This window comes from Otolemur garnettii, unplaced genomic scaffold (genome assembly GCF_000181295.1).
Source record: "Otolemur garnettii isolate 467f Iridium unplaced genomic scaffold, OtoGar3 scaffold00018, whole genome shotgun sequence".
In the NCBI taxonomy this organism is placed as follows: Eukaryota; Metazoa; Chordata; class Mammalia; order Primates; family Galagidae; genus Otolemur; species Otolemur garnettii.
The window spans coordinates 17,956,353-17,970,151 of record NW_003852413.1 but is presented as its reverse complement, the minus strand read 5'-3'; the positions used below and the strand labels follow the sequence as shown (position 1 = coordinate 17,970,151).

The following is a 13,799-nucleotide window of genomic DNA, read 5'->3' as shown; positions in this document are numbered from 1 at the left end:
AGCCTTGTTTGTTTATTTTGAGAGAGTCTTACTCTGTTGCCCTGGGTAAAGTGCCATGGCATCTATGGTGACCAGACATCCCGCTTTTGGTGGGATAGTCCTGATTTTTAACAGTTTGTCCCACATCCCCCAGCGTTTTAAAAAAGTCCCGATTTTTGGAAAGAATGCATGACAAGCTAGGGAACGGTGGGAGAACGGGAAGGGAATATATAAGGTTTTCAGCTGCCATGTGGCTATTTCGCCAGGATATGAGTTTTATATTATTTTTATTAATTTTATCATGTTAAACTTTAATAATAACAAATAATTGCTGAGAACTGATTATCAAAAACTGCTTATCAACGTTCGCATTGTTGATCAGTTGTTAGAATTCGACCACCATTGTTTGGACTTAATGAACAATGGCATTTTTTGGCACTGGCAACTATGAAAACATTTTGTAACTATCTCTCAGATGATATACATCATACTGCGTGCTAGTGCTAGTTAAACAAGTGATGTTAACAAATCAGCTATTCAGATAATTTAAGTAAGTAATTTATTTATTTCATGAATTTATCAGACAGTACTTGTATTATTTACATTTTATAGTGGCGGCAAAAACTCTAGTGCCGGCCTTGAAAGTGATACTTACAACTTACGAGGTATCATTATTAAAAAAAATATTGATAAGGAAAAGGTTAAATCTTGGGCATCAGCAAAAATCACAATAGAGAACAAATGTTTAGAAATATTTCATCATTTTGAAACAAACCATGTTCCATACAATAATGCACTAAAAATTGTGGGATATGCGCTGTCCTTACCAGGAACTAACGCTGCGAACGTGTTTTTTTCTATGGTAAATAAAGTGTGGACATCAGAAAAATCACAATTAAGTGTTGAGACATTAAGTGTTAAGTCATTTTATGTGTGAAATATAATTTAACAAATTCTTGTGAAAATTTTTGTGACCTTGGCTTGGCGCCTGTGGCTCAAGTGGCTAAGGCACCAGCCACATACACCTAAGGTGGCGGGTTTGAATCCAGCCCGGTCCTGCCAAACAACAATGATGGCTGCAACCAAAAAAAATAGCCAGGCATTGTGGCAGGCACCTTTGGTCCCAGCTACTTGGGAGGCGGAGGCACGAGACCCGCTTGAGCCCTGGAGTTGGAGGTTGCTGTGAGCTATGATGCCACAGCACCCTATTCAGGGGAGCAGCTTGAGGCTCTGTCCCCCCCCCCAAAAAAAAATTCATGACCTTTTAAATAACGACAGCAATCTTCTAAAAAAAATTCACTCAAATGAGAACTATGCCAAAGAATAAAATAATACTATACATAATTTTTTAATGTATTGTATTTGTAAATTGTACTTACGTTGAAATTAAAAATATATATTACAATACTATTTTTGTGTTCTAAGAAAATTTTTGTTGCTCCATATAGACCAAATTTTTAATTAAGACACTCCCCCTCCCCCCAATGGTGTCCCACTTTACCAATGTTAAAATCTGGTCACCTTAATCATAGCTCACATCAATCTCAAACTCTTGGGCTCAAGTGATCCTCTTGCCTCAGCCTCCTGAGTAATTGGGACTATAGATGTCTCCCACAAAACCTGGCTAATTTTTCTACTTTTTAGAAGGGACAGGGTCTCACTCCTGCTCAGGCTGGTCCTTCAACTCCTGAGCTCAAGTCCTTCACCCACTTCAGCCTCCCAGAGTGCTAGGATTATAGGTGTGAGCCATTGCACCTGCCCATGTTTGAGAGTTTTAAAAATTTCTCTAATATTTAATATTAACTCTTTATCACATTTGCTATGTTTCTTTTAGTTCATTTTCTGAAAACAAAATGCCCCTATTTACAGAGTGACTTAGGAAGTTGCTATTCACATTAACTTATGTTATTAATAATATGAATTATTATAAGATCACTGAGTATTTTTGGCACATTTTAAAGTATCTTTTATTTGACTTACCTTGGGGTTAATGGGCTAAGAGCAGTTGATCCTCCTAATAAACTTCGACCAGTTTTTGGTTTATTTTGAACCTGTTTAGATAATATGGAAGTTCCTGTTCCAAGAGGGACAGTATCAGGTGAAATTACAGCTGAATCAATATAAGACACTGAGGAATCTGTATTCAAGGAGTACTTTGAATTGGAAGATTCTAAATTCAGTCTGTTTAATTCCTGAAACAGAAAATTTCTATCATGTCATTTACAATATATTATTTAGCTCAGATCATTCTTTGCAATTTTCGGGAAATTTTAATCACTAAAGTATGATACACTTACAATTGTGTCCTGGGGTGTTTCCATAAGAACTGTGTCAGGCTGTCTGTGAGATAAACTATGACTAGATACTAGTGTTGTGCAAGAGTTGGGCACACAATTGCTAAAGTTCTGTAAAGATGTTAATTTAAATGTTTGGTCAGGATCTGGCTTTTCACCTGCGAGAGAAAAAAAAGTTTGCCACTGAGAAAATGAGGAATATAGATTTTTTGAGTATACTAAATCAGTAGAAATAAGACCTTACTCAGAGTTTTAAAAATGCTCTTGTCCATTTCTTTCTTTTTTTACTTTTTCTTTTTGAGACAGAGTCTTACTGTTGCACGCCAGGCTGGAGTGCAGTGATGCAGACTGCATACCTCACTGCAGGCTCTAACTCTTGAGCTCAAATGATCCTCCTCCTTCCTCAGCTTCCAGAGTAGTTAGGACTAAAAGCGCGAGTCACGAGGCTCAACTAATTTTTTATTTTAATGCTAGAGAAAGGGTTTCACTATGTTGCCCAGGCTGGTCTCAAACTCCTGGCCTCAAGAAAACCCTCTGCCTCAGCTTCTCAAAGTGCTAGGATTATAGGTGTGAATTACCAAGCCTGGCCTCACTTCTGCTAATCAAATTACCACCCCAAAGACCATATATCAACTTTATCATAAAAGTTACCCCTAAAATAAAGCTATACATTTAGGAAATAAACTAAACTATAAGGATGCTAATTTTAAATGTTAACAGATCACAGGAAAATGCAGATTTCTCTATTTTAAAGCAGAAAACTAAAGAGTTAAAACCCAATGTATTTTATAAGAAAGGCTGAGGTACCTTTTTGTATATAGACAGATATAACAATGTTCTAAAATGGCTCTTTATGCATACTAGAGCATAATAATGACATATTCTCTCCTTTGTCCAGGTATTCTGCTCCAGGCACTGTATTAATTTCCTTAGAAATCTTATTAATTTCTTTTAGTAGAAAACAATTTTGATTAGGGTTAAACATACAACATAAGCTTTTCTAGAAGACACAAAATATTAAAGGGAGATTGGATAAACAGAAAAAAAACCACTAAATTTTATCTTTGGGGTAGAGTAATGAAAACTCACATTATTCCTGAAATTTACTATTTTAACTTATTTCTTATTCTCAATGTTAACAGTGCTTAGCTTTGCAAAATATTTTTCTTGTGGATGATTTATTTTACTTTCCAAAAAGTAGGGGAAAAAAGAGGAAACTGGGAATCTACCCACTCCCACCCCCACACAAACCTACCTATTTCACATAATGATTCAAAGGGAGACCAGAGGAAAGGATTTAAACTAAGGCTCTTTTGGTAACATTCTGATCCTTTGGCAAGCCGATCTGTCTTGCTATGGAGAGAAACAAATCAATTAAATGAAATACAAATTCCAAAACATTATAAAGAAATTTTTGGTAAGAAAATTAGGCAAATCGTATTTATGTAAGTTCGGAGAGCACTTTTCTTGATGCTTCCCTAAATTATCAATTTTTTCTTTACTCCCTTCTTTTTTTTTTTTTTTTTGAGACAGAGCCTCAAGCTATCCCCCTGGGTAGAGTGCCATGGCATCACGCTCACAGCAACCTCCAACTCCTGGGCTCAAGCGAGTCTCCTGCCTCAGCCTCCCAAGTAGCTGGGACTACAGGCGCCCGCCACAACGCCTGGCCATTTTTTGGTTGCACCCATCATTGTTGTTTGGCGGGCCTGGGCTGGGGATACGAACCCGCCACCTTAGGTGTATGTGGCTGGCGCCTTAGCAGCTTGAGCCACAGGCGCTGAGCCTCTTTACTACCTTCTAATCTCTTATTATTTAGGACAGTTCAAGGCAAAAGTCAAGCAAAAGCAAATAGGACATGAATTCAAAGAAATGCTAAGAAACTATCACTGCCTTCTTCTTCTGAATATTACCATTACTTTAAATTTCCTGTCAGATACTAGTTTCTGAAGGAGACACAGAAAGCCAAATGCTCCAGTCTCATTCTTGAGTTTTACTGTAACATTCAAGTGGTAATTGTAAAGATGCATAGTTGACCACCTTCCTACATTGACCACCTTCTCAAGTTGATCTAATTTTCATAGACCAGATAGGTACCATATGTACATATAAGTACAGTAGACCTAGTTCCTTATATTGAACACTTCTGCATATGGACAAGTTTGTTACACTTCTTAGGTGGTCAATTTACAGAAGTTCTATAGTATTTTCTTCTTTAGCTCCCAAATAAAAGCCATTATTTCCAACAAGCTGGAGCCTCATAAAATTTTTTAAAAAAATTAAAGATAATAGGGAGGAGCCTGTGCCTCAAAGGAGTAGGGCGCCGGCCACATGTATCAGAGGTCGCGAGTTCAAACTTGGCCCCGGCCAAAAACTGCAAAAAAAAATTAAAGATAATAGGCTCGGTGCCTGTAGGTCAGTGGTTAGGGCACTGGCCACATACACCAGGGCTAGTGGGTTTGAGCCCAGTCCAAGCCTGCTAAACAAAAAAAATAGTTGGGCCTTGTGGTGGGAGCCTGTAGTCTCAGTTGCTTGGGAGGCTGGGTCAAGAGAATCACTTAAGCCCAAGAGTAAGAGGTTGCTGTGAGCTATGATGCCACAGCACTCTACTGAGGGTGACAAAATGAGACTATCTCAAAAAAAAAAAAAGTAAAGATAATATTAATCAATGAATATAGAAGTCATTACCTCTGTCCTCAGTCCCCTTTTTTATAAAATTTTCTCTGATGAAAATCTCTTCTATACAGATGACAAATAAACCTACTTTCCTGATTTCAAACTTACTTTTCCTCTGCCTACTGGCATTTTAATCTAGTTTACTTCCTTATCTTAAGTTCAAAATCAAGTTCATCTTTTCTGCCTAAATCTGTTTTTCCTCATTATTTTTGTGCAGTTTAAGGGTATCACTATTCCTATAAGTTCACAGACTCAATACTCCTAGAGATAGCATTGATTCATTCTTCTTTCTTGACCTTCATAGCCAGTCAGAAGTCTTAATTCATGTACTTTCATTTTATCTTTGGCATAAAGTTCCCTCTTCTTCACTGTTATGATTCCTTATTGCTTCTCATCTAAACTATCAATAGATCCCAGTTAATACCTCATGTTTCTCTTTATCTGTTCATTTCGGGCTATAAAGGTACTTCTCTCTTACAGTATTAACCATACATAGTCTGCCTATTTATTTTTTCATGCATTCTGTCTTATAACTTATTATTACAAGCTTTCTGAGAACAGGGAATTTGGTCTTTTTCATTTTTATATCACCTCTTTCCTGTTTTCAAGTAGCTTGTAAAATTTAACACAAAACAAACACTTTTATTAATAATTTTAAAAGTTGCATTGAGGGGGCTGTATGATTTATTTAAATGACCAGAAAAGATGTAAACATTGATTTAAGCAAGGTAAAACAATTTATTCAGAGTAAATATTCTGGAAATGTAAGAGATGGTCCTTTGTGATAAAAAATTTTTCTAATATTATTTAAATGATAATTGTATTTTCTTCTTACGTTAGCAAAAGAAAAATTCTCTCAAATTTTTGGCAAGTTGGCAAGGCTAATATTTATAATGAGGCATGACCTACTTAATAGACCATAAGATACAAGACATTTAAATCAAAATTAGCGTCTGCTAAGAGATCAGATATATATACACAGATAGATACATGTATAAATTATATAAGAGTTACCTAGGGAAGAAGCCAGATGTGGAATTATAATAATCTAGAGTGGGAGATAAAACCTTGAATTATTCAATAGAGAAAATAAATGGGGACAGACAGAATTTTTCTTAAAAAATTTTTTAAGAAAATTAAAACGCTTAGGGTACTATTAAATTTAGACAGAAATTTTTACTAAAATTGGGTGGCTAGGACACAAAATCAAGCCAGGAGTTTCCCCAAGAATAGGGGTAAGAAAATCTATTTATATGGTATTAGGAAGAAATAAAGTTACTTTAGGAATCAGACCCAGTATCAGTTGTATCCTAAAAAAGTCTCATGTGTTATAGCAGACAAAAAGACTAAAACGGCTATCAAAATGTCTATCAAAAATATAGAAAAGAAAATTTAACATCCTTAGCTACAAAGCCTTATGTATGTATTGAGATTACTGGGTATAATACTGGTCAAAAGACAGGAATATGATGGCTAAAATGAAAAGCCAGTTTGGGGGCAGGGTTGTTCCATTTTTGGTAGTCAATGTTTTAATCTTTTTTCTTTTCTTTTTTTTTTTGAGACAAAGTCTCAAGCAGTCACCCTCAGTAGAGTGCTGTGGTGTCAGCTCACAGCAACCTCAAACTCTTGGGCTTAAGTGATTCTCCTGCTTCAGCCTCCCAAGTAGTTGGACCACAGGTGCCTGCCACAGCGCCCGACTATTTTTTGGTTGTAGTTGTCATTGTTGTTTAGCAGGTGTGGGCTGGGTTCAAACCTACCAGCTTTGAGGTATGTGGCCGCCTCTCTAGCTGCTGAGCTGCAGGGACCGAGCCAACCTTTTAATCTTTATGATGAATAAAAGTAACCCATTCATAATCCTTGGATAGGGAAAAACACCTTTGTTTTTCATGACTTACTATCGTGTGTGTATGTATGTGTATGTATGCACATACCACATACCCTCCAGAGGACCTGATTCAACTGCACTTTTGAAAACTTTATTAATAATTTTATTTAAAAATAATTAGTAATACATATACAGTCACATGTCATACAATGACATTTTGGACAACAATGGACAGTATACATGATGGTAGTTGCATAAGATTAAAATACCGTATGTCGAGGGTTCTGTTTGCTGCCCCATACCCCAGCCAGCTAGCGTCCGGTGCACCTCTCGGCCGACATCAGTAGACCTTTCCAAAATGCCATCTCAGATGGGCACGCCATGGAAACTATAATGTTCACGTTTCACAAATTTGCCAGGGATAAAGGCTATTTAACAAAGGAGGGCCTCAGAGTGCTCATGGAAAAGGAGTTCCCGAGATTTTTGGAAAATCAAAAAGACCCTCTGGCCTTAGACAAAATAATGAAGGACCTGGACCAGTGCCGAGATGGCAAAGTGGGCTTCCAGGGCTTCTTTCCCCTAATTGCGGACCTCATATCTCGTGCAATGACTATTTTGTACTATACCTGAAGCAAAAGGGAAAGGAGTAGGCAGAACCGAGCAATTACTCTGCCCTGAAAAGTGTTCTCTCAAAGGATTGCTTCAAACATCTGCCCCATAGCTTCTCCCTATATAAGGATTTCATGAGCAGATCAGGATCCTTAAAATATATACAAATAAAATCCAACTCCCATTTGTCAATTAGAGAAGAAAAAGTTAATTAAATGCCAGATAAGCTTTGTTTTTTACATTATTTGCATCCCCTTGCCCTCAATAAACATAATCCTTTTTTTAGTTCCAAAAAAATAAATAAATAAAATACTATATGTTTCTTTTCTTTGATATTGGTACAGTTCTATATTTTGATTATGGTGACGGTTATACAAGGAGGATGCTGTGAGCTGTGATACCACAGCACTCTACTGAGGGTGATAAAGTGAGACTCTGTCCCTAAAAAACAAAAACAAAAATAAAAACTTTATTTTGGAATAAAGAAAAGAAAAAAGAAACATATGGTATTTTATACTTTTTCTTTCTGTATCTTTTCTTTGTTTAGATTTGTCTAGATATACAAATACCACTGTGTTACAACTGCATATGGTGTTCAGTACAGTAACAAGGTATAGCCTGGGTTTGTAGCCTAGGAGCAACAGCCCATACCATATAGCCTAAGTGTGTGGTAGGCTATCCCATCTATGTACGCGTAAACATACTCTATGATGTTTGCAATGAAAAAAATCACCCATGGGTGGTGCCTGTGGCTCAAAGGAGTAGGATGCTGGCTCCATAGGCCGGAGGTGGCGGGTTCAAACCTAGCTCTGGCCAAAAACTGCAAAAAAAAAAAAAAAAAAAAAAAACCAAAGAAAAAAAAGAAAAAATCACCCAAGGATGCATTCTCAGAATGTACCCCCATCATTAAGTAATACATGACTAAAGCATTTTTGAGATTTTATTTATTTTTGAGACAGAGTCTTACTATGTCACCCTTGGTAGAGTGCCGTGACATCACAGCTTACAGCAACCTCAAATTCCTAGGCTGAAGTGATTCTCTTGCCTCAGCCTCCCAAGTAGCTGGCACTACAGGTGCCCACCACAACATCTGGCTATTTTTTGGTTGTAGCTGTCATTGTTGTTTGGCAGGCCTGGGCTGGGTTTGAACTCTCCAGCTCTGGTGTATGTGGCTAGCGCCCTAGCGTCTGAGCTACAAGTGCCAAGACAATTTTTGTCATTTTTTTTGAGACAGAGCCTCAAGCTATGAGGCTATTTTTTTGGTTGCAGCCATCATTGTTGTTTGGCGAGCCCAGGCTGGATTCGAACCCGCCAGCTCAGGTGTATATGGCTGACACCTTAGCTGCTTGAGCCACAGGCGACAAGCCATTTTTGTCATTTTAACACTTTCTTTTTAAAACTTTATTTTGGGGGCAGGGCCTGTGGCTCTATGTGTAGGGTGCTGGCCCCATATACCGAGGGTGGCGGGTTCAAACCTGCCAAACTGCAACAAAAAAATAGCTGGGTGTTGTGGCAGGCACCTGTAGTCCCATCCCAGCTACTCGGGAGGCTGAGGCAAGAGAATCGCCTAAGCCCAAGAGCTGGAGGTTGCTGTGAGCTGTGACACAATGGCACTCTACTGAGGGTGACAAAGTGAGACTCTGTCTCTAAAAAACAAAAACAAAAACTTTATTTTAGAATATTTTTAGACTGATATAAAAGTTGTAAAAATAGTACAGAGTAATGTACCCCACACTCAGCTTCCCTCAATAACAACATCTAATATAAACTTGGAAACTGACATCAATATAATATTGTGAACTAAACCACAGCGCTTACTTGGATTTTAGCAGTTTTTACATGTACTCATTTGTGTGTAATAGTTTTATAAAATTTTATTACATTTACAGATTTGTATAACCATCACCATAATCAAAATATAGAACTGTACCAAAATCAAAGAAACTTCTTCAATTACTCCTTTATAGTTGCATTCTCATACTAATCCTAATCTGAGAAACACTAATCTGCTCTCTATCACTATAATTTTTTTTTTTTTTTGAGACAGACTCTGTTGCCTCAGGTATAGTGCATCATACCTCAAACTCCTCAGCTCAACTGATCCTCCTGTCTCAGCCTCCTGAATAGCTGGGACTACAGGTGCCCACTGCAATACCCGGCTCATTTTTCTAGTTTTAATAGATCTCGGGTATTGGTCTTGCTTAGGGTGGTCTCAAATCCCTGAGCTCACACAATCCTCCTGCCTTGGCCTCCCAGAGTTCTAGATGTTTATAGACATAAGCCACTGTGCCTAGTCTATCACTCAAATTTCATCACATCAATAATATAATATACAGAGAATTATATAGAACGTAGACTTTTTTTGTTGTTGTTTTGAGACAGAGCCTCAAGCTGTCACCCCGGGTAGAGTGCCGTGGCATCACAGCTCACAGCAACCTCCAACTCCTGGGCTCAAGTGGTTCTCCTGCCTCCAACTCCCAAGTAGCTGGGACCATAGGCACCCGACACAACACTGGCTAGTTTTTCGTTGCAGCCATCATTGTTGTTTGGTGGGCCCAGGCTGGATTCAAACCCGCCAGCTCAGGTGTAAATGGCTGGTGCCTTAGCAGGTTGAGCCACAGGTGTTGAGCCGAGAATGTAGACTTTTGAGACTGACTTTTTTATTTGCCATAATGTCCTTGAGATCCAATGTATAGTACTGATACATCCAAATTATTTTATGTATCAATACTATAGTATATTCCTTTTTATTGCTGAGCAGTAGTCCACTGTAAACTAGTTCACCCATTTGCCCACTGAATTTGGATTCTTGCCACTTTGGGGTGTTTACAAATACAGCTGCTATGAACTTTCGTGTACAGGTATCACTTTACATTCCCAACAGCAATGTATGAGGATCCTATTGCTCTACATTCTCACTAGCACTTGTTATTGTTAGTTTTTATTTTAGCTATTCTAATAGGTATATATTGCTATCTAGTGATGGTTTTCAATTGCCTTTCCTTAATGGCTAATGATTTGGTCATTTTTCACCTGCTTATTTACCATTCATATTATCTTCTTTGGTGAAGGCTCCATTCAAGTATTTTGCCCATTTTCTAACTGAACTTTTTATTTAGTTAGTTATTTGAATTTTGAGACAAGATCTTGCTGTCACTTAGGCAAGAATGCAATGGCATTATCATAGTTCATGCCAACTTCAAACTCCTGGGCTTGGGTGATCCTCCTCCTTCAGCCTTCCAAGTAGCTGGGAATACATATGCCCAATGGCTACCACCATGCCTAACATGCCAGTTTTTTCTTTTATGTATTTTGTATACTGTCTTATGGGTGTCATGTCTAAAAATTCTTTGCCTAACCCCAGGTCACAAAGATTTTCTTTTATAGTTTCTTCCAAAAGCCTTATAGTTTTATGTTTTGGTTTTTTTTTTTAACTTTAATTTTTTTTTTTTTTTTTTAGAGACAGAGCCTCACTTTATCACCCTCAGTAGAGTGCTGTGGCGTCACAGTTCACCAACTCTCCTAGGCTTAGGCGATTCTCCTGTGTCAGCCTCCCGAGTAGCTGGGACTACAGGCACCCGCCACAACACCTGGCTATTTTTTTGTTGCAGTTTGGCCAGGGCCAGGTTTGAACTCACCACCCTTGGTATATGGGGCTGGGGTCCTACCCACTGAGCCACAGGTGCTGCCCACAGTTTTATGTTTTACATTTGAGGTTTAGGTCAAGGTTCATTTTTCTTGCCTACCAACATTCAATTGCACCATATCATCATCAGTTAAAAAGGATATCATTCCTCCATTAAATGTTTTTTGCTTTTTTCCAAAGTCAATTGGCCACTTGAGATGCTGTTTTCAATTCTTTTTGGCCTGTACCCAGAAGTGGATTTGCTGAATTATATAATAATTCTATTTTTAATTTTTCAGAGGATTTTACTATTATTTTTATATATCACTAGATTTGTTTGATTTGCCTTTTTTTTTTTAAGAGACAGAATCTCACTTTATTGCTCTAGGTAAAGTGCCATGGTGTTATAGCTCACAGCAACCTCCTATTCTTGGGCTCAAGCTATCCTCTTCCCTCAGCCTCCCCAGTAGCTGGGACTACAGGCGCCCACCAGAACACCCAGCTATTTTTTGCTGTAGTTGTCATTGTTGTTTAGCAGGCCCAGGCTGGGTTCCAATCCACTAGACCCAGTGTATGTGGCCGGTGCCCTAAACACTGAGCTACAGGTGCCAAGTCCAGGGTCTTGCTCTTGCTCAGGCTGGTCTCAAACTCGTGAGCTTAAGCAATCCATCGGCTTCAGCCTCCCAGAGTGCTAGGATTATAGGTTTGAGCCACTGTGCTCAGCCCTGATTTGCTAATATTTTCTTGAAGATTTTTGTGTCTATGTTCAGAAGGAATACTGATCTATAGTTTTCTATTTGAAGTACAGTATTTTCTTTTGGAATGAAGGTAATGTTGGCCTTAGAAAGTACTAGCATTTTTCTTGAAAAGATTATGTAGAATTGGAGATATATTAAAATATCTTGTACAAAAACAGAATATGATGTAAGTATTGTGTAACGCAATAGGTGAGACTATAATTAATAATTATTATACATTTTATACTATTTTTTGTAGAGACGGGGGTCTTGTATGTTGCCTCAAGAGATACTCCCACTTCAGTTTCCCAGACTGCTGAGATTATAGGTCTGAGTCACTGTGCCTGGCCAATGTATTATATATTTTAAAATAACTAAAAGCATGGAATTAGAATGTCCCTAATACAAAAAAACAATAAAATGCTTGATGTGATGGATATCTCAATTACCCTGATTTGACCATTATACATGATATGCCTGTATCAAAATACCACCTATATCCCATAAATATATACCACTATCACGTACTCACAGTAATTACTCATTTGAATTACTCATAGTAATTCAAAATTTCTTTCATAATGTTAGGATTATTCAGATTTCTATTTCTTGGGTGAGTTTTGATAGCGTATGGTTTTCAAGGAATTAGTCCATTTCATCGCAGTTGTCAAATTCATGTACATGGAGTTCTTCTAAGTTTTCAGCATCAGATCCTTTTTTTTCTTTTTTTTTTGAAACAGAGTCTCCCTATGTTGCCCTCAAAGAGTGTGTGGCATCACAGTTCTTGGGCTTAAGTGACTCCCTTGCCTCAGTCTCCTAAGCAGCTAGGACCACAGGCATTTGGCCATTTTTTGTTGCACTTGTCGTTGTTTTAGCTGCTGCGGGCTGGGCTCAAACTCACCACCCTCAGCGTAATGTGGCTGGCGCCGTAACCACTGTGCTACAAGCGCTGACCCTCAGAATCAGATCCTTTTAATATCTTCAGGTTCTTTCTTTAATTCCTAAGTAATTTGTGTCTCCTCTCTCTCAGGTCAGTATTAGTAGAGTTTTTAATAAGTTTTTATTGACTTTCCAAAGAACTAGCTTTAGGTTTTAGTGATTTTTCTCTACTGTTTTTCTATTTTTAATTTCACTGATTACAATTTTTCCTCCTTTCTGTTACACGGATTTATTTTGCTCTTCTTCTTTTTTTTTTTTTCTTTAAGATAGAGCCTCAAAAGCTGTCACCCTGGGTAGAGTGCTGTGGCCTCACAGCTCACAGCAACCTCCAACTCCTGGGCTCAAGCGATTCTCCTGCCTCAGCCTCCCAAGTAGCTGGGACTACAGGTGCCTAACACCCCCCAGCTATTTTTTGGTTGTAGTTCTCATTGTTGTTTGGCAGGCCCAGGCTGGATTTGAACCCACCAGTTCATGTGTATGTGGTTGGAGCCTTAGCCACTGGAGCTACAGGCGCTGAGTCTATTTTGCTCTTCTTTTTCTAGTTTCTTTTGGCAAAAGCTTAGATGATTGATTTGAAACCTTTTTTTTTTTGAGACAGAATCTTACTATGTCACCCTGGGTAGAGTGATGTGGCATCACAGCTCACAGCAAACTCAAACTCTTGGGCGTAAGCGATTCTCTTGCCTTAGCCTCTCAAGTAGCTAGAATATAGGCGCCTGCCACAATACCCAGCTATTTTTTTTGTTGCAGATGTCACTGTTGTTTAGCAGGGCTGAGACAGGTTCCAACCTAACCACTGAGCTATGGGCACCTAGCCAAAACTGGTTTTTTATAATATAAGCATTTAGTGCTACAAACTTCCCCTAAGATACCTTTAATTACATCCCACGTGCATATTTAGTTTTTAATATGCTGTTTTATCCTTTTCTTTCAGTTCATTGTATTTTTTAAATTTCCAATGAGACTTTCTCTTTGACCCATAAATTATTTATTTATTTATTTATTTGAGACAGGAGCCTCTAGCTGTCCCCCTGGGTAGAGTGCCATGGCATCACAGCTCACACAGCAACCTCCAACTCCTGGGCTCAAGCAAGTCTCCTGCCTCAGCCTCCCAAGTA

The 13,799-nt window shown here is 38.3% G+C and overlaps 1 protein-coding gene across 10 annotated transcripts in view; it reads right to left on the bottom strand.

The window, feature by feature from the left end:
• The window catches only part of CDC27 (cell division cycle 27), a 90,382-nt gene that overhangs the window by 46,146 nt on the left and 30,437 nt on the right, over window positions 1-13,799 (bottom strand). For all 10 annotated transcript variants that reach the window (XR_002772393.1, XM_003786224.3, XM_003786223.3 and 7 more), the window contains 3 exons: window positions 3,529-3,626; window positions 2,277-2,431; window positions 1,960-2,171 (listed from right to left, as the gene is read on the bottom strand). Coding sequence is in view for 9 of the 10 variants with exons in the window: in XM_003786224.3 (XP_003786272.1) it covers window positions 1,960-2,171; window positions 2,277-2,431; window positions 3,529-3,626 (465 nt within the window). In the remaining variant the exon portion in view is untranslated. The remainder of the gene's footprint in view (window positions 1-1,959; window positions 2,172-2,276; window positions 2,432-3,528; window positions 3,627-13,799) is intronic.